The 24,739-nt window shown below is 54.3% G+C and overlaps 1 protein-coding gene and 1 non-coding gene across 2 annotated transcripts in view; one reads left to right on the forward strand and one right to left on the reverse strand.

Moving 5' to 3' along the window:
• The first annotated feature begins 1,629 nt into the window (after positions 1–1,629).
• LOC117081826 lies at positions 1,630–1,735 on the forward strand. Its single transcript, XR_004436307.1, has one exon. It is a non-coding gene; the product is annotated as a U6 spliceosomal RNA (small nuclear RNA).
• A 4,604-nt stretch (positions 1,736–6,339) lies between these two features.
• The window catches only part of NECTIN1 (nectin cell adhesion molecule 1), a 66,978-nt gene continuing 48,578 nt past the window's right edge, over positions 6,340–24,739 (reverse strand). The window contains exons 2-6 of the mRNA XM_033207800.1: positions 23,782–24,132; positions 22,922–23,224; positions 22,469–22,586; positions 20,504–20,655; positions 6,340–10,646 (exon numbers count right to left, since the gene is read on the reverse strand). Coding sequence (XP_033063691.1) covers positions 10,099–10,646; positions 20,504–20,655; positions 22,469–22,586; positions 22,922–23,224; positions 23,782–24,132 — 1,472 coding nt within the window. The 3' untranslated portion in view covers positions 6,340–10,098. The remainder of the gene's footprint in view (positions 10,647–20,503; positions 20,656–22,468; positions 22,587–22,921; positions 23,225–23,781; positions 24,133–24,739) is intronic.

Consider the following 24,739-nt stretch of genomic DNA (forward strand, 5'->3'; position numbering starts at 1 on the left):
CCTGCCTCAGCCTCCTGAGTAGCTGGGACTACAGGCGCCCACCACCACACCCGGCTAATTTTTTGTATTTTTAGTAGAGACCGGGTTTCACCATATTGGCCAGGCTGGTCTCAAACTCCTGACCTTATGATCTGCCCACCTTGGCCTACCAAAGTGCTGGGATTACAGGTGTGAGCCACTGCGCCCGGCCCAGGGACTTTTTTAAAAAATAGACTTAAATTTATTTTTTATTTTTTTTTTGAGATTAAGTTTCACTCTTGTTGCCAAGGCTGGAGTGCAATGGTGTGACCTCGATCCACTGCAACCTCTGCTTCCCAGGATCAAGCGATTCTCCTGCCTCAGCTTCCTGAGTAGCTGGGATTACAGGTGCCCACCGCCACACCCAGCTAATTTTTTGTATTTTTAGTAGAGATGGGGTTTCACCATGTTGGCCAGGCTGGTCTTGAACTCCTGACCACAGGTGATCCACCCACCTTGGCCTCCCAAAGTGCTGGGATTACAGGCGTGAGCCACCATGCCTGGGTAACAGACTTTTTTTTTCTTTAAAGAGCAATTTTAGGCTCACAGTAAGATTGAGTAGAAGGTACAGTCTATGGGAAATAGACTCCCTAACTCCACATAGGTATGGCCTCTTCCACTATCAAAAATCCCACACTAAAAATAAAAGGAAAAACATTCTACACCAGAGTGGTCCATTTGTGGTAGTTGGTGAGCACACACGGACACACTGCGACTGGTCCATAGGTAACTGGGGTTGTTTGATGTTGGTGTGAGGGCTTGCTCTGAGCTGGCCATTGTGACAATGCTTTCCCACAGCTACTGATCAGTGGAGTCAAGACTTGAACCCAGGTTTGCCTGACTCTGAAGCCCAGGCTCCTAACAGCTGTGTTGCTAAGTGGCCTGATGATGATAGCATAGGTTTAAATATCTGAAAAAGTGGTTTGGTGAGGAGTAGCTATCTTCCAGTATTTGAAGGACTATCCCAAGAAGGCTAGATGGAGTTATTCTGTGTAGCTTCCCAGGAAAAATCTAGACGACCAATGGGTGAAGCTTAGGGGAGGGAAATTTTGTCTGCATAGAAGGGTAGCCCTGTGGCATCAGGGCTTATTTTGAGAGGCAATGACTTGCCCAGCACCAGAGGCTGGGCAAATTTGGAGGGAAACCCCTGTCTTGGGGAAGGTTGGGCTTCACCACCTGAAAGGTCTCTTTCATTTTGATTGATTTATTTTAAGACACAAGATCTCACTCTGTCACTTATCCTGGGGTGCAATGGTACAATTAGAGCTCACTGCAGCCTCCAACTTCTGGGCTCAAGCGATCCTCCCACCTCAGCCTCCTAAGTAGCTGGGACTGTCACAGGTGTGTGCCACACCTGGCTAATTTTTAAAATCTTTGTAGAGATGCAAGTCTTGCTGTGTCACTCAGGCTAGTTTCAAACTCCCAGCCTTAAGCGATCCTTCCACCTCAGGTCCCCAAAGTGTTGGGATTACAGGTAGGAGCCAGCATGCCCAGCTAAAAGGCCTCTTTTGACTCTCATTTTGATCAGTTCAATTTGGTTCGGCCTCTGTTGAGCACCCACTCTGTGCTAGCTCTGGGCTGGGTACTGGGGATGAGTAAGCCATGATCCCAATGCTTGCTTCGGCAGCACATGTACTAAAATTGGAACGATACAGAGACAATTAGTATGGCCTTGTGCAAAGATGACATGCAAATTTGTGAAGCATCACATTAAAAAAGAAAAAGACAAGATCCCAGCCCTCAAGGGGCTGCCAGCCTACATTGGAAGGCAGCTTGTGCCGTTCTGTTACTTGCTGTCCCTTTTCGCCCTGGAAGCCATAGGGGCTCTCAGGGATGAGGGTCCCAGGAGTGTTGCAAAATGAAAAGGAGCTGGCTACTGAGGGGATGGTGGGCATGAGCAGAAGATCAGGCTGGGGAACCCTGGCCAGCTGGTCTCTGGTTCAGTCATCCCCAAGGAGGTCTTTACTCACTGTGGAATGGAAGAGGCCTTTGTTAGGGACCTTTGGGTTTGTCCTCAGGCAGAGAGTGGAGGACTCTAAGAGCACAGGCCCTGCCACCCTCCCCTTCCGCCTCTCTCAGAGGGTCCTCCCTCATCTGCCTAACAGGGATATGGGGCATCATCACCTTCCTTCATGAAGCACATTCACTTCTCCTAGGTTGACAGCATCATGGAGCAAGGAGCTCCATTCAGAGAGGGCCTATGGGACCTCCTGCCTGGGCTCTTTCATAATCCCTCTTCCCCTTCTGGAAGATGCCCAGGGACCAAGCGCCCATAGGTGGTCTACACCCCAAAAACCTGCTTCATGAGGATTACGGGTGTGGCGCCATCCTGCCCCCTACTTGCCTCAGGTGGTGACCTCCATTGCAGTCACTGTCATCTGGGATCCCAAGTCTCACAGGTGACGATGATGATGAACATGAACGTGATGGATGACAACTAATGATGTCAACAATAAATAGCATTATTCAGCACTCAAACCCTATGTGTGCTAATTCACGGAATCACCCAACTCCCCACCCCTTCAGTCCCATTTTCCTATCTCAAGACCCGCCTCTTCCTCAGGACTGACACCTGGGGTGGCCTCTGCCTCCACGCTGGCTATCCATTTGAATCTCCTGGGTAGCTTATTAAAAATATGCCTGTTAGGGCTGGAAGCGGTGGATCACGCCTGTAATCCCAATACTTTGGGAAGCCGAGGCGGGTGGATCACAAGGTCAGGAGATGGAGACCATCCTGGCCAACATGGTGAAACCCTGTCTCTACTGAAAATACAAAAATTAGCTGGGCGTGGTGGCGCATGCTTGTAGTCCCAGCTACTGGGGAGTCTGAGGCAGGAGAATCACTTGAACCAGGGAGTCGGAGGTTGCAGTGAGATGAGATCGCACCACTGCACTCCAGCCTGGTGATAGCGCGAGACTGTATTAAAAAAAAAAAAAAAAAAAAAAGCCTGTTACCAGGCACAGTGGCTCACACCTATAATCCCGGCACTTTGGGAGGATTGCTTGAGGCCAGGAGTTTGAGACTAGCCTGGGTAACATAGGGAGACCCCTGTCCCTACACAATAATAATAATTATAATAATAAAAATAAGACTAGCTGGGCATGGTGGCAAATGCCTGTAGCCTACTTGGGAGGCTCAGGCAAGAGGATTGCTTGAGCCCAGGAGGTCGAGGCTGCAGTGAGCCGTGATTGTGCCACTGCACTCCAGCCTGGGTGACAAACCAAGACCCCGTCTCAAAAAAAAAAAAAAAAAAAAAAAAGTCTGTCTAGGCCCCAATCCCAATCCCAGAGGCTCTGACTCTATTGGCATGGGACGAGGCCTGATTTTTAAAAATCCCCAGATGATTCTGGAGTGTAGCCTGAGTTAAGTTATTTGCGCTCAATGGGGCCTGTGATGTATGTTGATGATTGATGCCCTACAGCTGGTTCTCAAGCCAGGCAGCCAGCCCTGTGCTTTTCTCCATGGCGCTCAAGATGAGCTTGGATGCCAAGTTGCCAGAAGGGCCAGATCAGATGAGGCCCCAGCTCCTGGAGTGTCTGTGTGTGCTATGTGTGTGCTGTGGGAGGCATGGTTGGCAGAAGGGAGGCTGGGGTGAGGACATTGCCTGCAGCCCCTCATCTGGTAGTTGTTCTGGGGATGGGGAGTGGAAACGCAGTCCCCCATAGAGAGAGACTTGGTCTAGCTCTGCCATCAAGCCTGTAAACCAGGGGAGAAAATAGGATCTGGGGTCCAAGAAGCCAACATCTGGGTAGAACCCAAGGACTGCTCTGCATAGTGCTGCTCTGCATAGTGTCTGGAGGATGTGGGGGCAGAGCCTCCAGCTGTGGGCACTGGCACAGAGTGCCGGTTTCAGAAGCAGGTCTAGCTGGCGCTCCCCTCAAGTGTTAAGAGGGCTTTCCTCCTCCAACTTTCTCACCCAATCCATGTCCTTCTCATTCTTCAAACCATGTCAGATAGAACCTTTTCCAGGAAGTCTTCCCTGATGAGCCCCATCTGACTCTGACAACTCCACTTAACACCAATAGGGATCCTGTAAACTCCGTTTATATCCCACTGGGGGTTCTTGTGCTTTGTGAGGGAACAGAAGCTTGTACTAGACCTAGCATCCTCCCAGGAGTCAGGCTGGTGCCATCCCTTCCCCTGGGTTCCTCCCCTCCTGCTGCTCTCAGGATGTGGCTGTGCCCTTGAGCATGTTTGGCACACACTTGGGCCAAATCGTAGTTTCCTCTCTAGATTTTAGTTCTCCATGTGCAGAATGAGTGTGTTGGAGTAGATGATCTCTTTTAGAACAACTAATGTAAGATGGTAAATTCTCAAGGCTGCCAGAAATACTCTCAACAGATCTCTGTCTGGAGAACTCGTACACATCCTTCAAGGTCCAGGTGAAATGTCACTTCAGACCCTCCCAAACACAATGACCCACTCCTGTCCTGTGCTACCCCAGCACTTTACACACAAGTCTGCGACAGCCTGTGGCAAGGATGGCACTGGCCATTTTGGAATCAGGGATACCCAGCGTTCTGAATTCTTTAGAGCTGGGATGCTGGGTGTGGCTGTCACAGCATTGTAGTCCCAGAGTGGCCAAAAATGTGTTGTAAATGAATAAATGAATTCCTCAATTCATCAAATTTATCTCCTTAACCGTCTGCAACCAGGAGTGGGTAGGATAGGGGAATGGAGAGAAAGGCCTCTACGGTCTCCAGAGAGGAGCTTAGTCCCAGGCCACCAAGATAGGCATATGGTGGACACGTCCCAGGGGGACCTTAGACACTCAGACAGGTGCTGCTTCCAGGCCTTTGGTCCTCTGCTCTGCTGAGGGTGGTGTTGGAGGGATGGAGGCAAGGGTTGTGGTTTGGGCAGAAGGAGCCACAGCCTAGCAGAAAGTTCTTCCAAGGCCCAACTGGACTAGAAGACTAAGAGTATGGCCCTGGACTCCCAGTATCCTTTGGGCCGGGATGTCTGTAAGGGGACATCCTGGCACCGAGGCCTGGGGAAGGGACTGAGTCTGGCTTCTCCAGCCCAAAGCTCTGTCCAGAGGGGTTGTGCCTGAGACTAATCGGCTTGCTCTCCTTCCGCTACTGGAGAAAGTCTTGGCTAATTTGCCGGAACACTCTAGTTAAATGCCAATTAGGATGTTCTGTCCACTGCTCTCTTCCAATATATTAATAATGTAATTAAGCATTTATAGCTTGCACAAATTAAAAATTAACTTAAATGGACAGCCTGGAAAACTGAGGAAGTGACCACTTAAACAACCCATTTGCATCTCATTCGAATATCAACATCTAAACACAGGCGCTTCTAGGATGCTGGGTTTGGCCTTCCAGAGGAAGCTCAGCCAGCTGCCAACAGCTGCTGGCTTCTCCTTCTGCACGCCTACTTCTGCCTGTCCAGCCCCAGTACTGGGTGTGGAGGATGTGACCTTGCCCACAACAGGCAGGAGGGTTTTCTGCTAAGCAGCCATCTTGGCTCTATCATTCCTACCCCCTCCCTTTCCCAGGGGTCGCTGGTGTGGATTTCAGTGAAAGGAGATGCTACTGGGTGCGGGGGGTGATGGAGGGATGGCTGGGAAGGGGCAATCTCTGAAGCCCCTGCCACTCCCACCCCCAGGATCAATTTGTCCTGCATTCCAGCCCAGGAGATGGGAAGCAGATGGTGCTGGTGGGCAGAGTGGGGAGGTAACCAAGGAACAAGAAGACCTTCTCTCCCAACAACCAGCCCCCGGGAGAGAAATGGGGGACACAGGAGGGGTGGGTCACAGGGAGAGCTTGCAGGGGCTAGGGCTGGGCAGTATCTTCGAAATAGAAGATGAAAGGATAAAGCTCTCAGCTCTTCTCCATCCCCAGGGACCTAACACAGCAGGTGTGACACTGCTGGTTTTCTTCTCCAAACAGTCACAGGAGGGGACATGGCAGGAACAGGACAGCAGGAGTGGGTGACAGGGGAACTGGAGTCTGGGGCAGGAGGCACCCGTACCCCCAGGAGGGCGCCAGCCGGTGCAGGGCTCTCCTTCTTTGCTGTGTGCACCCCCAACCCTCTCAGGCCTTACTTTCTTAAAGGCCTTCCTCTGTCTGTGGACGCCCACCCCTCCATCTACAATGCTGCCGTCAAAGTCCACAGTCTTCTCACTTGCATGGAAGATGGTTCCGGGGCAGCCTGTGAACAGTCTCCCTCAGGGCCCCTGCTCCTCTGGAACCCTGGAACCTGGGCATGGGGTGGGGGTCCCTTCCCCTCACCATCCCTCTGTGCCACCCCGGCCAGCTCCACCCCTTCCCCGTCCCCACTGCCATGGAACAGGGCAGTGATGGGATGCAAACCAGTTTGTTTTAAACACTTTATTTATAAAAAAGTACATTTTTTTTCCTCAATACATTTTCAACCCATCATTTTTTTTTTAATACAAGTAAAAGGGGGTGATGCAAACACCCCCAGGTCAGAACCAGGAGGATCTGCTGGGTTGTCCCCGGACCAAAGGCGGAAAGGGCGACAAGACGCCAAAGCAAGGTAGCGCATCACGCTTGGAGGGGAGGGTGGCAGCTTCTCCTGGATTCTCTTCATTTATACAAAAAAGGAAAACCAATTTTTTTCGACCAAGAATCCCATTCCTCACAGCAGGGGTCAGAAGAGCAGCAGCACCAAGTGGGACAGGGGCTCCTCCTGGCCTTGCAAGCTGGGCAGTGTTGGCAGCGGTGGCAGCAGCAGAGGCCTGGGCACCCTCACCACCTGCGCCGCAGCACAGGGGCCTGCCTCCTGGCATCCCTGGCACTAGGCGGTGTGTGAAGCCGCTCTGTGGATGTGGGGACCTGGGGTGCCCCCACCTGCCCCTCCCTAGGAGAGGATTTCTGTTGGCAGTCAGGCTTTGGCGGTCTCTGTCTGGACCCGAGGCCTGGGAGCACTCCCCTCCTCCCAGAAGAGGGGACACCCGTGTCTGCTTGGCTCAGCAGAGCTGCCCACACCCACCTAACACAATTCCCAATTTCTCTGCTCTGACGAAGGCAGTAAAGTTATTGCACCAGTGACTTGGGCATGTGGGGGTTGGCTGGCAGAGGGGGCACATGCCCAGGAAACAGGGCCCCTATGAGGCTCTCTTATAGCCCGGGCACTGGGAAATCTTTTTTTCTCCTTAAGGGCTTTCAGCAGGATCAGACCATTCCCTCTGCCACATCTGTGCTGAGTGGCCATGTGGCTGTGCACGCATGCGTGTGCACGTGTGTGTACACACACCTGTGCATGGGTATGTTGGAGGTGTGAGTGTGTCCACTGTGGGCACGTGTGCTAGGTCCGAGGTGGTCGCACTTGCAGGCCTGTGTTCACCTACTCTATGCTGCTGCTTTTCAGACCCTTCTGATAAAAGGGGACTTGGATGGTTGTTACACATTAGAACAATATCAAAATCTGTAAGGAAACAGGGGCATGGGTGTGGGGCGGGGGCAACAAGAGGCAGGATGACAACTGGGGAGGCCTTGGCACAATTAATACCAAGTTTATTTCATTTCCAGCAAAGCAGAAGCTCAGCTCATGCTGTGGGCATGGAGGAGAAGCAAAGCGTCCTCATCTCTCTGCTGGGGTAGACCTCCCTTTTGCCAGCTGACTGTGTCTGTGGGCCCAGCAGCAGTGCCCACCTTCCCACAAACTTGGTGCACAGAAAACCTCACATCCCTAGGCCCAAGTGCTGACCCCTGCCTCATGCCCACGCTCAGCCCAGGCTGGCAGCTGCTCGGTGGGTATGCTGAGGCTGGGCCCCTGGCAAGTCAGGAGCCTCCTACGTGGCCCAGGCTACATGGACCCCAAAATTTGTGCTTTGCTTGTAGGGAGGGTGTGGAGGTGTCTTAAGGGGGAACTCAGTGCTTTGGCTGGGCTTGGGGCCTTCAAAGTCCATCACAGAATGGGGAATAGGGTGTGGGAGTGCAGGATAAAGGAGATGCAGGAGGAGACAGGGACAGGAAATGCCTCTATCAGGCAGGCCCCCTGGGATTGCCTCTTGCCTGGGGAAAAAGGGGACCAAGCAGAGGGGCCAGAGTGGTGTAAGGTGGGATGGGGCAGTGATGTAATGTGGAACAGGTCCCCTGCCCTGGGGGACACTAATACTGCAGGGAGAAGCAGCCCAGCTCCTCCACCTCCCTCTGCCCTGTGGCTGGAAAGACCCCCATAATTTTCTCCCCTAACTTCAGCCCATCTAGTACCCCAAATGTGAAGAGGTGGGTACGCCGCACCAGGGCTGGCATGGCTTCAGACTTCTGCTACGTGGCTACTGGGCAGCCTGGGCTGGGGCCAGGGCAGTGAGGGCCAGACAACGATGGCCCACCTGCTGGGCCCAGGGTTGCCAGGGCAGAAATGGAGCTGGCTGGGGGTTCAATAGCAGCACCAGGGAGGGGAGGGGAGGGACTGGGGGGCTCCCTTAGGAAGCCTATGGCAGGGTGGGTCAGTGCCCGTGGGGCACAGAGTGGTCTGCCTCCCTCCTCCCCAACACTTGCCATCCTGCAGAGTCCCTGACACCCTGGGGTGAGTTAACTGGGATCCCAGTGGGCAGGCATGAAGGGCCGCGATGCCTGCCTCTCCATCCCAGGGTCCATCCCATGGGCATGCCTGTCTAAAGTCTAGAGTGCCGGGGAATCTGGAAGCAGATGGAGGAACTGAGGCACTTTGAGCTGGGGGACTGAGAGAGGGCTGGGAGGGGTCTTCCTCCGTTATATACATGGGAAGACCCAGTCTGGGGTGGCTGATAGGAACTCAATGTCCCATTCAAGAAGTGAATCTGCACTCAAAGGGAGGGCTTTTCCCAGGCCTTCCCCTCATCCCAGAATGGGGACCAGGGTATGGCTGCGCAGGAGGTGGCCTAGCGGCCCCACCCCCCTCACTTTCTGCCAGGCCCCAGGCTTTGACAATGGCCTTTGTGTGTGAGGCATCCTATGGACTCCTCAGTCCCTCAGACTGTGTTTGCAGAGCTTCTGCCATGTGGGCTTCCTTCTCCACTGCCCTCCGTGTGGACGTGTCTTCACTTCTGCAGGTGGTTCCCCCTGGGATCCCAGCCCGACTAGCCAACAGAACCAAGTGTTGCTGGATAAGGGAGAAATCAGAGAAACCTCCATGCTGTAAGAAGCAGTTTGGGGTGGGCCTGAGATCCTAGGGTGGAGGCACCGAGGGCTGCCCCCATTCTCAGCTTAAAGGGGGAACCAGGTGGAAATAGATGGGTGGGCCTTGGGCAGTGTCAGGATGGGGCAGGGCATGGGACCCCAGGGGAGAGCAGGCAGAGAGGAGCAGTGTATGCATGTGTGTGTGTGTGTGTGTGCGCGCGCACGTGTCAGCAGAGGCAGAGAGCAAGTGTGGGCCGGAGCCCATCTGGACCCCCTAATGGAGGGGGCACATTGGGGATAAAGAGGGAAGGCATCAGAGCTAGGCCAACTCCACTCTCTGTGGGCCAATGAGGAAAAAAAATGTAAAACCACCCTCAGCAGGAAAACACTGCCCAAGGCCCCGCTTAACAAACAAGACTCCCTGGGAACTGGGGAGAAGCCGCACCCCTCCCCCTACCTTTTGGGTACACCGGCTGTCTAGACCCAAGGTCCAAACTCCCGGATGCATCGGCTTTCACTGGTGGGTGTTGGGTTCCCTCTCCCCGGGAGGAGGAGCAGCATCTGGGGGTGTGGGAGGCTTTTCCCTCTTGGGGCCCCCTGAGCCCTTCACCCCCAGTGAAGAAACGCAAACAAATTCCAGTGTTGGGGGGCGGGGGAGGCTGGCTCCCCAAACCCTGGAGGGATGCCCAGGTACACAAGACGAGGACAGGGCTCCCTACACAGAGGGCAGGCGGGTGGGGCCCGTGGGTGAGGCCCGTAAAGGGACGATACAGTAACACTAAAGCCACAGTCGAACACAACACCATGGGGAAGGGCTGAGGAGAGGGAGGAAATAAAACACAAAGCCAAGTCGTGGCTGCCCTGGGCTCCCCTGGCCCCCCAGGAGTTCGGGGCTGGTTTTGGGCAGCTGGGCAAGTCTCTGTTTAGCTCCTGGAGTGGGAGGTGGGGAGCGTGCGGGGAGGGGCTGGGGAGGAGCGGGCACAGACAGAGGCTCTGGAAGGGGGGCTACACGTACCACTCCTTCTTGGAAATGAAAGACCCGTCATTCTGAGAAACCATGTTCTCAGCCAAGTCCAGCTGCTCAGGGTCGTACTGGTAGCCCAGAGTCCGGTCCCCGTAGCCGTCCTGACGGGCCTCGGCCTCATCCACGGTGAAGTAGGGCCGCTTGGCGTCCTCGTCATATTTGGGGTGGGGGCCGCCCACCTTGCGCTCGCCCCCTCCACCGCCCTCCTCCTCTTCCTCCTCCTCATAGCTGCTTCCACCCAGCGGGCCGGCCTTCTTCTCGTCGTCCGAGTCGTCGGGGTACTGCAGGTTCTGCGCCATCGGCGGGTGGTGCTGAGGGATGCCTGCCTTGCTGTAGCCGTTACCATACACGTGCTTCTTGGTGCTGTAGTCACCCTTGAAGGTGTGCCGGCGCCGCCGCAGGGCGACCACGATCCCGCCGACCACAATCAGCACCAGCAGGACGCTCCCCGCCACGCCCCCAATGATGGCCGTGGGCACCGGCCCGGCGCGCCGCCCATGTTCGGGAGGAGACGGGGTGTAGGGGAATTCTGGGTAAGGAAAAGAGATGGAGGGGACAGCATCAGCGTGTGCTCCTGGGGTGTCGAAGGGGTGGGAGGGAGGCGGGGGCCAGGGAAAGGAGAGGCCAGGAAGGACAGGCTGTCTGCACCCCAGGTTTGAGCAGCTCCAGTTCGAGGCCCCGCAGCACCCCACCCTTCCTGGAGCCCTAACATGCCGCAGCGTTGGTAGCTGGAGTGAGACAGGCAAGAGGAGAGGCAGAAGGCAGTACCCACAGCACCAGGGCCTTCCATCCCCACTGCCCTTGGTGTGGTGCTGGCCCAGCTGGATCCCCATTCACGGTGCAGTGAGACACATGTGCCACTGCCAGCTTCAGCACACTGTCCACTCGATGCCATTCACTGCCACAACCCTGAGGAGGTATGCCATTCATTCTCATTGGCTATCCGAGGAGCTGAGGCTTGCAGAGGTGAAATAACTTGCCTGAGGTCACCCAGCAATAATGCAACGTTGCTTTTCCTGCACATAGAACGTGTGCAAATGTCACCGATACCCCTCTGCCAGACACCTGGCAGTCACTGCGTCCCAACCTCATCGCCTTGGCTTCCAAGACCCAGAACCAGGAGCCACCTAGGTGTTCTGCACCTGATTTTGTCTGCCTGTGGGGCACAGGGAAAACAGGTTCCCAGGCACTGGCTCAGGAGATGCCCTGTGAGTGCCAATCAGCTGCCAAGGTGCCAGAAACCAGGGCTGTGGTTCTTGGCTGTGGTCTGGGCCTGCAGGGCAAGGTGGGGGCCTGGTAATGCTGCCAGCCTGGGTTATAAGTGTAAGACACCAGCATGGCAGGGCACGAGCACAGCGCAAGGACAGCAGAAATGCGGGTGAAAGCACGTGCGTGTGTGCGTGTGTGCCAATGTCGAGTACACACAAGTGGGCACATGCACAGGCACACACCCTTGCCATCACAGCAAGCCTGTCACTCAGGGATCACATGCCGGGAGGGCCCGCACGCCTGTGCTGACATGATGAGCGTGAACGGGCAAATCTGTATGCTCAGTGGACACAGCCAAAACAAGGAGGCAGGAAAGGTGAAAAGAAGAGAAAGGAAGCAGGTGGGACGGGAGAGAAGGCTGGATGGGTGACTTTCTGTGCCAGTGGGGCCGGGCCACAGTACCGTTATTTGGCCAACGCTGCCCCTTCCCTTGCCTTACAGGGCCTGGGAAGGTGGCTGAAACCAGGGCCATGCCACAGGCCAAAGAGGCCCTGAGGTGAGGCTAAGGGACACGGTTCCGGGCACCACCACAGGGTGGCACCGGAGACCATAGCTGGCCTCAGTCAGAGGCACTAGGCTGCGGGTCTAGGGCAAGCCCAGAAGGCTGACCTCAGCTGCTCAGGCCCTCCTGGCTCCAGGCCCACGTAAAGGGCAAGTTTGCTGGTATACTGCTGCCTGCTCCCTCTCTGATTCAGTATCTCTCACTCCATGGGAATCATGCTCCTCCCGAGCCTGCTCCCTCCTCCCCGGGGCATGTGTGGGGTGCTGTCCCACTCAGCAGGCTGCAGCAGGGTGGAGATTCTAGGAAAGAGGAAAGGCCTTCCAGGAATTTGGGCTGGAAGGGCTGACGAAAACACAGGGCCCAAGGAAGGGGAGGCCGCTCACTCATCCAAGGTCACGCGGCTGAGCTGGGACCGCCCGGGGCTCCTGTACATGTGAGCGCTGGCAAAGGAACACCGCCATGGAGGACCCCACTCCCCACCTGCCACCACCATCCTTGGTGCAGGTAAGCCAGCAGCTGCCCAGTCATATTCATGGGATCTTTGTCCTGACCACCTGTCTCTGCAGCAGCCTCCCTGGAACCTCAAGCGTCTCCCTGCTCACCAGGTCCCATCTGTTTACCGCTCTCAAAAGGGTCCCACAACTGCTCCCCATGAGGTGGGAGCAGCCTCCACCAGGGGTACCCCAGAGGCAGCTGGGAAGAACCTACCCTCCTCTGTACTCAGCCTGCCTGCCCCTCCTCAGTTCTCACTCAGATCTGAATGATCTCTCCTGTCTACACCTGCCTTCCTCTCTTCAACCATCCCTCCAATCAGCAAACATATTGAGCATCTATCCTGCTAGTCATGGGATATGAGAAACTCACAGCCTCGCCCGGGAAGCAAAGGACACTCAGAGACAGCACGTGCAGATGTTAAGGGAACTGGCAGGGTGCAGGGGAACGAGGTGGTGTGTCTTGGCATTAGAGAAGGCTTCTTGGAGGAGGCCGGACTTGGAGAGGCCAGGAGGATAAGGAAGTATCCAGATGGAGGGAGCTGCCATTTTTCTGAAACATGTCCCTTTCCTTCCAGTACAAGATTCCGTGGTCCTCGGCTTTCCCCTCTGAGTGCTATCTCTGGCTGTGTTGCTCCTTCTCTCTGCTCCAGCTGTCTCGCTAGATGCTTTGTCCGGGGACCCTCAGCCCTGACTCTCTGCTTTCTTTCCTAGTGACAGACTAGTATCAGCTTCTGGAGTCACCCTTATCCTGCTGGCTCTCCAAATTATTTAGGGTACATAGTTCTCGCCCAACTCTGGGACTGTATCTCCATAGCATCTCCCGAACTATGGCCCATGGAACCTCAAACCACTGGCTCAAAGGGTCAGCAAGAATATGGGGGTCGAAATGTTGGCTTAGACAAAGCATCAGAGCCTGTTACCTTCTCATGCACACTGTGAACTATTAGAGGGACACGTCAAATGCCATGTTTCCCAACATACTGGAGCATGAACCCCATACCTCCTGCCTCCAAGACAGTCTCACACCACTGACATCTAGGCAGACACATGAGAAAAACTGACCTCTAGCACATCCTTATTTGCAATTCTCAGCACCACTTCAAAACCCATCCGTACCAACCCGGTTTGCCGTCTTCCTTCCAAACCCTCTCCATTCGACACAACTCCCCGTCTCCACTGCCACCACCATGCAACTTATGCCAGGTTTTACTGCTGTGGTCAATTCCTAAATCTCCCACTTTTGTTTTGCCTCTGCCTGCCTTGAGTCACCCCACCCACAGTCACCAGGTTAGTCTTCACTGTGTAGACACAACCACTCCCTTTCTCAAAGATCAGCAATGGCTCCCCAGCTGCCTGCTGGGCTGTGCAGTCTGGCCTTCAAAGCTTCCATCATGCAACCTTACCTTGGGTTTGGTCAACTCACCTTCCTTGCTGTCCTTGTTATCCAAGTTGATTCCTTACTACAAGCCTTTATACATGCAGTCTGCCCCGCCAGGAGTGCTTTCCTCATCCTCCCTCCCTGCCTCTTGCACTTCTCCAGCCCCTTCTTCAGGGGCCTTCTCTTCTCCAGTTTACCGTGATCTTTTTCTCTTTTGAATTTGTATGTACTAATGGTCTGCACCTCTCATTCTGGTTGCAACAACTGCTAAGGTCATTCCATTAATCACATACTGACATAGCATAGTAAAGCCTGTATAAATTGCAAATAAATGCAAATTAGAATTTACCATGCCTGGCTCTGGTCCTTCTGCCAGTTTTCAAATGGCTAAAGTTCTTCTCTTCTGCAGGAATGAGGACAGGGTTTGAGGAAGTGGCAGCCTCATGATCATTTGGGATTGACTCATTTCAGTGTGTTGCAGTAGTTTATAAGTTCACTATTGTTACTTTTGTGCTTTCTTCAACAGCAGAGACCCAATAAAAAATAAAGCTCTCCTACATTTTCCTCAACTAGTTTGAATTTTCTGGACCTCTCAAGTCACATCATTGCAGTATGGTAGAGTGTATGGTCTTATCTGTTTCACAAGAATGACTGGTATCCCAACTAGTTTGTAAGTTATAATTGAAAATGCAGGCTGGGCACAGTGGCTCATGTCTGTAATTCCAGCACTTTGGGAGGCCTAGGGGGATGGATCACCTAAGGTCAGGAGTTCAAGACTAGCCTGATCAACATGGTGAAACCTCGTCTCTACTAAAAATACAAAAATTAGCTGGGTGTAGTGATGGGTGCCTGTAATCCCAGCTACTTGGGAGGCTGAGGCAGGAGAATTGCTTGAGCCTGGGAGGTGGAGGTTGCAGTAAGCCCAGTTTGTGCCATTGCACTCCAGCCTGGGTAACAGTGCAAGACTCCATCTCAAAAAAAAAAAAAAAAAAAATGCACCTTGAACCTGACCTCTTCTCACCATCTCCATCACTACCACCCTGATCCAAGATACCCTCATCTCTCATCTGGATTATTGACTGCAATGGCTGCCTAACTGCTTTCCTGATTCCACCCTTTCCCTCTGTGGACTGTTTTCCACACAGCAGCCAGACAAATCCTGTTAAAGTGTAAGTCACATCTGCTCAGAGCCCTCCAATGAGTCTCCCTAGAGCCTTAACATGCTCTGCGTGCCCTACGCCCCGCCCCACCTCTGGAGTCATCTGTTCCTGCTTTCCTGCAGGCTTGCCCCACTCCTGGCACACACTGCACAGGCTGCTCTGCCTCCTGGAAGCCACTTCCCCAGGGGCCCCAGGTTCTCTCCTTTACCTCCTTTGGGACCCAGCTCAAACAGCCCCTTCTCATCAAGACCTTCCCCAACTACCCTATTTAAAACTGCAGCTCATGAGCCCATTCCACCTGTGTGGTCCCCAGCACTTGGGATCCCCTTACCCTGCTCTTTTTTTTCCTCCTCAATTTCACCTTCAAAATTACTACTTGTTTTTTTTTGTTTTTTGAGACGGAGTCTCACTCTGTCGCCCAGGCTGGAGTGCAGTGGCGCCATCTTGGCTCACTGCAACCTCTGCCTCCTGGGTTCAAGCGATTCTCCTGCCTCAGCCTCTTGAGTAGCTGAGATTACGGGCACATGCCACACACCTGGCTAATGCTTGTATTTTTAGTAGAGACGGGGTTTCACCATATTGGCCAGGCTGCTCTCAAACTCCTGACCTCAGATGATCTACCCGCCTCAGCCTCCCAAAGTGCTGGGATTACAGGCGTGAGCCACTGCGCCCGGGCTACATATTTTTTAAAAGTGTATTTTATCTATTGTCTTTCCTCCTATGCGAAAACATAAGCTCCACAAGGATAGGGACTTTTTGTCTGTTTTGCTCATGGATTTATACCAAGCACCTAGATTGCCTGTCACGTGGCCAGTGTTCAAGAAATATTTGTTGAACGACAATGAATTCTATACAATGGCAAGATTATGTCTTAGAGATGAGCCTTGTTCTAGGTGGAGCAAGTATTCAGGAGAGACTCAAATAAACCTGCACAGGGCCCACTAGGACCTTGTTTCTCTGGAGTGGGTGACAGGAGGAGTGGTGTGGTGGCTTGGGACCAGATTATACCAGGTTTTTTTTCTCCTCCAGGCCTTCTGCTTAATTTTTTTTCCTAAGTCCTTTTCTTTTTCTTCTTCTTTTTTTTTTTTTTTTGAGACAGAGTCTCGTTCCATCGCCTGGGCTGGAGTGCAGTGGAGCAATCTCGGCTCACTTCAACCTCTGCCTCCCAGGCTCAAGCAATTCTTGTGCCTCAGCCTCCTGAGTAGCTGGGACTACAGGCATGCACTGCCACACCCGGCTAATATTTTGTAGAGACGGGGCTTCCCAATGTTGGCCAAGCTGGTCTCGAACTCCTGATCTCAAGTGATCTGCCCACCTCGGCCTCCCAAAGTGCTGGGATTACAGGTGTGAGCCACCGCACCTGGCCAACTTTTTTCCCCAAGTTCTAAGGAGGTTTACTCTTTCCTGGGGATCTTTTGGGATCAAATAGAACCCTGGTTATTTTGGCTACTTTAGGGCTGGGCCTGTGTAGCAGCAGCAGAATGGCTGGGATGACCTTCCAGCATCAAAGACTTTCGAGTGAGGATACTGAGCGAGGGAGAGAAGAAAGGAGAAGGGTGGGGACCCAACTCATTTGCAAGCAGAAGGGGCTGTCTGGTGTGGAGTGGAGCGTCCTCCCCTCCCCCTCCCCCTCTCCAGCTGTTACACTCAGCCAGTAGCTCCTGTCTCTGTGCCAGGAGCAGGGCTGCAAGGGCCGCAGCTGGGAGAAGAGAGAAGAGCCAGGCCGCAGGGTCATTTATGTTTGCTGGCAGGGGCCCAGCCAGCCTCCCTCACATCCTCTTACAAAGGGAGCAGCTTGTCCCCATTCCCGAAGGGTTGTAGCTTCTCTTCTGGGGTCCCTGGCTGGTCAGGATAGTGGGGAAGTGGGGACTCCGCATGCCTTTGGGGTCCTGGTTCTCTGAGGTGGGTAGGCTGGTGCTGGGGGCTTTGGATAGATCTGAGGTACAGTGACATGTTAGGGCTTACAGTCTGGATCTAGGATCTGGAGGTTTGGGGTCAAAGAGAATGTTTGGGTTTGCCTCCAAAACCAATGCCTGCTGCTTCCTCAGGCAGGAAATGCTCTGGCATCAGATTAGGCCCGGAAGCTGCAAGAACCACACTCCCAGCATGCAGTGCAGTCAGCCACAGGGAGAGTGGGGAGGCCTGGGGTTCACCTCTGGGAAGCGCTTTTGTCCATCTGCAGCTGCAGCAGCTGTGCCTCGTGTCAGACCATCAGGCAGGGCCTCGGCGAGCTGGGGGAGAACCGAATCCTCCCGGAGGAACGGATGCAGCTGCCTTCTTAGACCTCCCAACACACTGCCATTCGCCGGCTCAGAGAATGGCACGTTGCCACAGCACAGCCACAGGCTCCCACGTGCACACTCAGCATGCAGACGGAGCCTGCTCACACTGGTTCACATTTACACGCCCAGAGACACATGTCCATACCATGGCTGGACAAGCACACTTGCAGGCTCACACCTGCCTCCCTTCCAGGACACTGGCCTTCAAGGCCCACGACTCTGGGTCTGAAGAACTCCAGGCCTGACGGGCAGACTGTGATCCTCGCCCGCAAGGGCTGAGCCCGGGCTTCACTGGAAATGTGAGTTGGGACAGACGCCCCGCACCCTGGGATGGGAGTGGGGATGGACATCCTACACCCTGGCAGCCTCCCTGCCCTGCTCTTGGGAGTGGCGAGAGGCTGGGTCCCAGCTGGAGAGGCCTGGCCTGTCTCTTCCTGACACCCACAGGGATACAGCCTGCCTCATTTGCTTTTTTCAGTCTGGTCGAGGCTGCACCCTGGGCCTCTCCCCACCTTGTCATTACCCCAGAGGGAGAAGGGAGGGAGCTTCATTTTGTCACCACTGGGCCCACCCCATGAAACTGCTCCTCTGTGTAAGAGCCTCTAAAAGGGGCTTCTCTGGGGCCTGAGCCCACAGAAGCACACACAGGTCCTGTCGGGTCCATCTCCTCAGTGCCCCCATCACCACAGCCACAGCCTGGGCCTGTTGTTTCCCACTAGGGACTCACTCATGGTGGCAGCTCCTAACGGGTGTCCTGGTGCCATCCACCCAACCCCCTGAATGCTCAGTCTAACCCACACACCTCACCATGGTGCTTCCTGGCTGAGAGCCCTTCAGAGACTCCCTGTGGCCAACAGAGAGAAGGCCTTCCTTCTTCCTCCCTGCCCACTCTGCTCTAGCCATTTTCCTTCCCATGCTTCCCTGGCCTGGGCGCCTCGGCCTCCAGCCCAGCCTACTCACTCATCTCCCAGCAACCACTCAGTGCTCCCTCCTTGGGGGCCCAGGGCCCCAAGAAGCCGTGCCAAAGCGAGTCTGTGCAGGTGTGCAGTGGCCCAGCACACACGTGTTCTGCACACGCGTGTCCCTTCAGCACACCCCCTGCTGCCCACCTTCTGCCCTGCCCCAGTCACTCCTCATTTCCCTTTCCAGATGCGCCCAGGGCAAAGTTATTACCCGAACGAATGGCCAGAATGAAAAATTAAATTTCCACTTATCCCTCTCGCTCATGCATCCCCTCTGGACCCGTGGGGCTTAGAGCAAGGGCATGGCTGTGCCCTGCAGGGTGGGCTCCCCAGAGAATGTGGCAGGCACTGGCCGACGTGGGATGGAGGGTGGTGAGGTCAGCTGCTGCTTGGAAATTGCCTGAGAGCAAGAACACACAGCCCTGAGAAGGCTCAGACCACCTCCCTGAGTCCTCTGGAGGGGCTGAGAGTCCCGTCCGAGGGAGGCCAGCCGCTCAGCTACTGGGCCTATCAATGATTCAGTGAGTGCCATGTGCCAGTTCCTGGCTCCTGCCTAACAGGGCTGTCAGCAAGAGCCATGTTGTGTCCCTCTTCCAGCTGGGACCCTAGGTGGCCCGGCCCTCCTGCCCCCAGCCCACACCCCTCACGTGTTGATAGCCCACCATCAGGGGAAGGTCTCGCCACGCAGTGAGTACTGCATGATCGTAAGAGGCCTGAGACAAGTGTGAGTATCTCCGCATTAGAGGTTAGGAAGCCGAGGCTCAGAGAGGTGAAGAACTTGCTCAAGGCCACACAGCTAGGAAGAGCCAGTGTGTGAACACTCAGGCCAGGTCTGTGCTGTCCCCCATGTGACAGTGCCTCCCTGACGGGTGGTCATGTTCTCTATGGCCACTCCACATGGAACACAGGCCCTGCTCTTCCCACCTCCCCCTTGACTCCCCCAGTATTTCAGGGCCGGAGCTTGGATAACCCTGAGGCTCCTTTTGAGCTCTACTCGGACTTTCCCCGCTGGGGAGAAGTGTGTGACACCAGCTCCTTCCGCCTGCCAACCCGTGGAAACCCCCCAGCTTTCCCCAGGCTCCAACCCTGATGCTCCTCCTCATATGACCAGTCTCAGGGCCGAGGCCAGGGATTGCAGACAACAGCAAGCGGCTCCACACTCCCGCTCCTGGGTGAGAGAGGTGACAGGACGGCTCTGAGGACAGGTAGGCGCAGACCCTGGACAACTTCACATGGCTCTTTCTGCTACTGTGCCCTAAATGTACCCACAAATGAGGTCTCCCACTCCAGAGACACTGGCTCAGAGCTCATGAATTGTCATGGCTTGCCCAAGCTTTGTGGCCGGAGCCCAGGAACTGCCGACCAGTCTTCTGTGTCCCTGAGCACATTACTTCCTATCTCAGTCACAGTGGGACACCACTTACTCTTTTAAGACCCTCTGTCACTTTGTCACCCTGCAGCTGGCTCAGGTCCACTGTAAAAGACACTCCACATGTGAAGCTGTGATGGCAGTTTACCCCTGTGTGGACCTGTTTTGACGCTTCCATTAATAATAAGGATAATGATGGAGGTCAGGGTAATAATCATGGAGCATTGGCCATTTATTGACAGACTGATCTGTGCTAAGTACTTGACCTACATCACATAGAATTCTGACAACAGCCCTTCAAGGCACATCCTACTGTCCCCGTTTTACAGATGAGGGCCTGTCCAGGGTCACAGCTGTCTGACATCAAGCCCATGCTCCTTTCATGTCCCAGGTGAAGTCTCTCCTCAGAACATCCTAGCCCTTGTCCTCCCTTTGCCCGGATAGGTAAGTTGACAGAAAGCTGCAGGGAGAGCTCAGTTGCAGGGCACACAAAGCACTATGGCTTTGGGCTACATCTTCGCTTTCTCTCCAGTGTCCCTGCTTGAGGTAAGCCTCACTTTCTGGCTCATGAAGAGGTCCTCGACCACAGGTGCAGACCTTGGAGGAGATGAGCTCCACCTGTAAACCTATCCCCACCACACCAGCATCCCACGGTGTGTGCTGCTGGCAGATCCACAGGCAGGCTCTGTTGGCCCCCAAAACAGCATTGCTGTAAACAGCACTTCCTTCTTCCCTCCCGGAGCCTTCCTCCTGCCCCTCTCTGATTGGGGGTCACCGTGACTGTCTCATTTACGCCCTTAAATGAAAGAAAGAGAAAAGCAAAGCAAAACCAATGGCCAGAGCTCAAGGGAGAACTAGAGAAGCTGGAAAAGGAGATAATCTTCCTACAGTGGCACCGCCCAAAGTTGAGGGATGCAGGTGGCGAAGGAACCGTGGGTGCAGAGAGGCTGGGGAGGATGCAGCTTCCTACCTGTGATATTGACCTCCACCTGGCCTGAGCGTGTGCCGATGGGGTTGGTGGCCTCACAGATGTAGGTCCCTGCCAGGCTATAGCTGATGGGTCCCTTGAAGAAGAGGGTTCTGTTCTGGGCCTCCACACCCTTGGGGAGAGAGCCATTCAGCCTGTGGGAATTGGGAGACACGCGTAGGGTTATGACTCTCCAGCCTCAAAAAGAAGCTGTTCCTGGGTCACCCACTTGGCTCCAGGCCCTCTAGACCTTTTGCTGAGCTTGTGTGGTAGGATCTGTCTTGCAAGGAAGAAAAATAATACTAATAATCTCTTTCACTTAGTAGTTTTATATTATTCAGCTTTTCATATTTGATCATAATATGGGAATATAGGCAGGCTAGGTAGATGCTGGTCCCACTTAACAGATGAAACCTGAGGTTCAAGGCCAGGGAACCACAGCTGGCAGGCAGCAGCATGGGAGCTGCAGGCAGCAGCATGGGAGCTCCAGCCAAATCTTGGGACTCCTGGTAAAGTGCTCTTTCTAGCTTCCTATTCACGTCTCATGGTTGTCGGTCCTTGGTTTCCTGGGCAGCTAGTTAATAATACAGATGCCAGTCCGGCATGGTGGCTCACGTCTGTAATCCCAGCACTTTGGGAGGCCGAGGTGGTGGGCGGATCATGTGGTCAGGAGTTCGAGACCAGCCTGGCCAATATGGTGAAACCCCGTTTCTACTAAAAGTACAAAAATTAGCTGGGCATGGTGGTATACACCTGTAGTCCCAGCTACTTAGGAGAGTGAGGCAGAAGAATTGCTTGAACCTGGGAGGTGGAGGTTGCAGTGAGCCAAGATTGCGCCACCATATTCCAGCCTGGGTGACAGAGTGAAACTCCATCTCAAAATAATAATAATAATAATAATAATAATACAGATGCCTTGGTTCTAACCCCAGATCTCCTAAAGTAGAACCACTGGGGCAAAAGGCCTGGGCAAGCCACTCGGGTAATGAGATAGGAAGTATGTTCCATTCCACTACTTTGTGTTTTTGTTGGGAATGTCACAGGACTTTTTCATGTGGAAAGTGACTTGCAAATTTGCCAAGGACAAGGGATCTTCCTCCTTCCTCCTGACCCCCGAGGCCACAAAGCTATTCTGTTGAACCTACCAGTTCCTGGGTCCTCAGAGCTGAACTCGGCCAGCAGGCTCTGCCCACTCACACCTTCAGAAGCACTTTTTACTCCAGGAAGTGGAGTAAAAATCATAGGTAGGGCATACCAGTGCCCTCTGCTCCCGAGAAAAAGGGGACAGACTCCTTCTGGGCAGCTGTCTCCTGGCCACCCATATCAACCTTCTCCTTGGTTCCCCACGTTCCTGTCTTTGTGTGTGTTCCATCCAGCTCTTCTCTGGGAAGAGCCTTGGCCCCAGCTGTCTGAGCCGGCTGGAGGGGAGACAGGACCCTTCAAGGTCAAGGCGAAGACCGTGAGGCCAAGAAGGGGATGGCGGGCCACAGGGCACGTGCTCCATGAGCACAGGCGTTCTGGGCTGGCTGCTGCCTCCTCCCCAAGAATCTGGGGGTGCCAGAGAGAAGGAATAGGAACAAAGAAAGAGCTGAGATGCTCCAGAACACCGGCCTCCCAGGGGACACCTCGACAAAAATAAATACTGGGGGGTTGGGGTTGGAGTGACTCAGGCTAAATCACCAAAGGAAAATGACAGAACTCTTTATTAGGAAGAGGGAGGGAAGCAGATCACAAGGGAAACCCCTCTGGCAGAAAGGCTTGTTCCACTGACCCTGACACTGTCACACATGGACATAATGTATATGTGTGTGTTGGTGGTGGGGATTTCTCTCATGGCCCCGCTTTCACTGAGCCCAGACCCTAATTTCTTCCCTGTCTAAGGCTCCTGGAGGTAGGGTGGTTGCCCCCCATCACCCGTGGTCCAGCCAGCCGTCTTCCAAGGTGACTGGCCAGCCCTGCAGCACTTACGTGGTCCAGTGGTACTCAGTGGCTGGGGGGTTAGCGTCAGCTTTGCAGGTGAGCTTCACATCCATCCGCTGCAGGTACCAGTTGCCATCAAACCCCTCAATGGTTACCTCGGGCTCATCTGTGGGGCAAGGGATGTTTGAAGAGGGTGAGGTCAGGAGAGCGGGACTTACAACAAGGGAGTTTCAGCCAGGAAGGGATGGAAGGAGCAGTGGCATGGAAACAGCCAGGAGAGAGGGAAGTGTGGGAGGGAGGGTGGCGATCACAGAGCCCTGGAGTGGAAACAGGAGGGGTACATGGAAGGAGGAGAGAAAATAAACAAAGGGAGGAGATGGGGGAGACAGGAGGGGAGAAGAAAGTACCCCCAGAAAGAGAAAGGGAGGAGAAAGGAGAGGAGGGAGGAGGAGGGACAGTGGCGCCCACCCCAGGAGGCCCCTGGCAGTCAGCCCTGCTCACACTGCACATTGAGAGTGAGGCTTTCCTTGAAGCGGTCCATGTGGTAGTTGACGATGCAGGCCAAGGACTGCTGGTGGGCTTCCCTGCTGGGCACCAGGCGGTAGCGGCTAATGACCGTCACCGTGCCGTTGGGGTTCCGGATCTCTTGATACTCTGCCTCGCCTTTTAGTCGAGTTTCCCAAGATACCACACTGGGAGGCTTCCCATTGGCTGAGGTGCAGGTGGCCACCAGGACCTTGTCATCCTGCCCCTTCTTGGCTCGAAGCACTGCCTGGGTACCCTCTATCCAGTTGGTGGGTTTGGCTGTGAGGAAGCAGAGAGAGTGATGGGACTAGCTCTGTTGACTTGTCCAAGATGCACTGGCCCAAAGTGTGTGGTGTCCGTCAGGCCTTGTCTTCAGGTCCCCTTGGCCATCCCTGCCTCTCAGCTGTGCTGCATCAAAGCCTGTCCCAGAACCTCTTGCAGGAAGTTCATCATGTCTAATGTTATGTCCTCTCTGCCCTACTAGTCATATCCTCGTCATCGAGCTTAGGTCTCCTGGAGTCCCAGCATGTCTAAGGCAAGCAGTGCAGGTGGCTCCTTTCCTTACTGTGGTGTCTGGTGCTGCTGCCTGCACAGTGCCTTGTGGGCTTCAACCTGAAGAACGACATTCCCCACTGTCTAGAGCTAAGCCCCTGCCCCTAATCCCTAGTGAATCCTGGGGTGGCCTGGCTAGAAGGGACTGGAAGCCTCATGCCTGGAATGATGGGAGCATGCCCACCCAAGGGGGATGTCTGGGGTCACTGAGGCATCCTGAGGATGGCCATGCCCCGAGGTAACAGGCCTCTGGATGAATAGGGAGGGGGCCCAGGGCAGCTTACCCATCACCGTGAGATTGAGCTGGCTTTCCCGATTGCCTGTAGGGAAGGTAGCAAACTCGCAGATGTAGACACCCTCATCCTCCAGCTCCAGGCGGGAGAGGCGGATGGTGCCATCGGTGAAGGAGGGCCGCAGGAATTCCACACGCTCGCGGTAGGGAGCCAGCACGGACACGCCCATGGATGGGTTGTAGATGGCCACATTCTGCTTGGAGCCATTGGTGGCTTTCTGCCACGTGACCTGGGTGATCTTCACGCTGGGCAGCGGGTTGGCAAAGCTGCAGTGCAGAACCACGTCTGTGCCGATGAAGCCATACATGGAGTCATTCACCTGGACCACCTGGGAGTGGGCGCCTGGCCAGGAGGACGGCAGAAAGTGGTCAGTGTCAGGCGTAGCCTCCCCCCACCCACACAGTTCCCTGTGCTCTGGTCTTGTCTTTTATAGCAGTCATTATTGTTTTCATTCTGATTGTAAAAGTATTAATTACTTGTTATAAAAACACTCTAGGCAACACTGAAAAATCATGAGAAGAAAGTGACAACATCCCATGATCCTTCTGCTCAGGTAATCTTGAAGGATCTATCTTCTTTTACTTTATATCTGTGTATATCCACATAACCATCTATCTATTTTAAAAAGTCAGAATCATGCTGTACATATTACCCCATAAGCTGCTTTTTCCCTTAGTGATAGATTATAAACATCACTCTGTGTTAGCAAACATACGTCTGCACCTTCATTTTTGGTTGCTTTTCGAGCAAGCCCCAGCCTGGGAGCCATGCACCGGCTGCTTTGCCTTCCTAGGCCTTGGTCTCCTCCTCTGTTAAATGGGGCAGAGAATCCAGTCCTCTCCACCTCATGAGGTTACTGGGGGAACCAAATGGCATGATGGATGAGAAGGTGCGTCAGAGGCAGGAGGCTCTGGGTGAGCTCGAAGGCCCACGGTGGCTGTCATCATGG

This window comes from Trachypithecus francoisi, unplaced genomic scaffold (genome assembly GCF_009764315.1).
Source record: "Trachypithecus francoisi isolate TF-2019V2 unplaced genomic scaffold, Tfra_2.0 Lachesis_group8, whole genome shotgun sequence".
NCBI lineage: Eukaryota > Metazoa > Chordata > Mammalia > Primates > Cercopithecidae > Trachypithecus > Trachypithecus francoisi.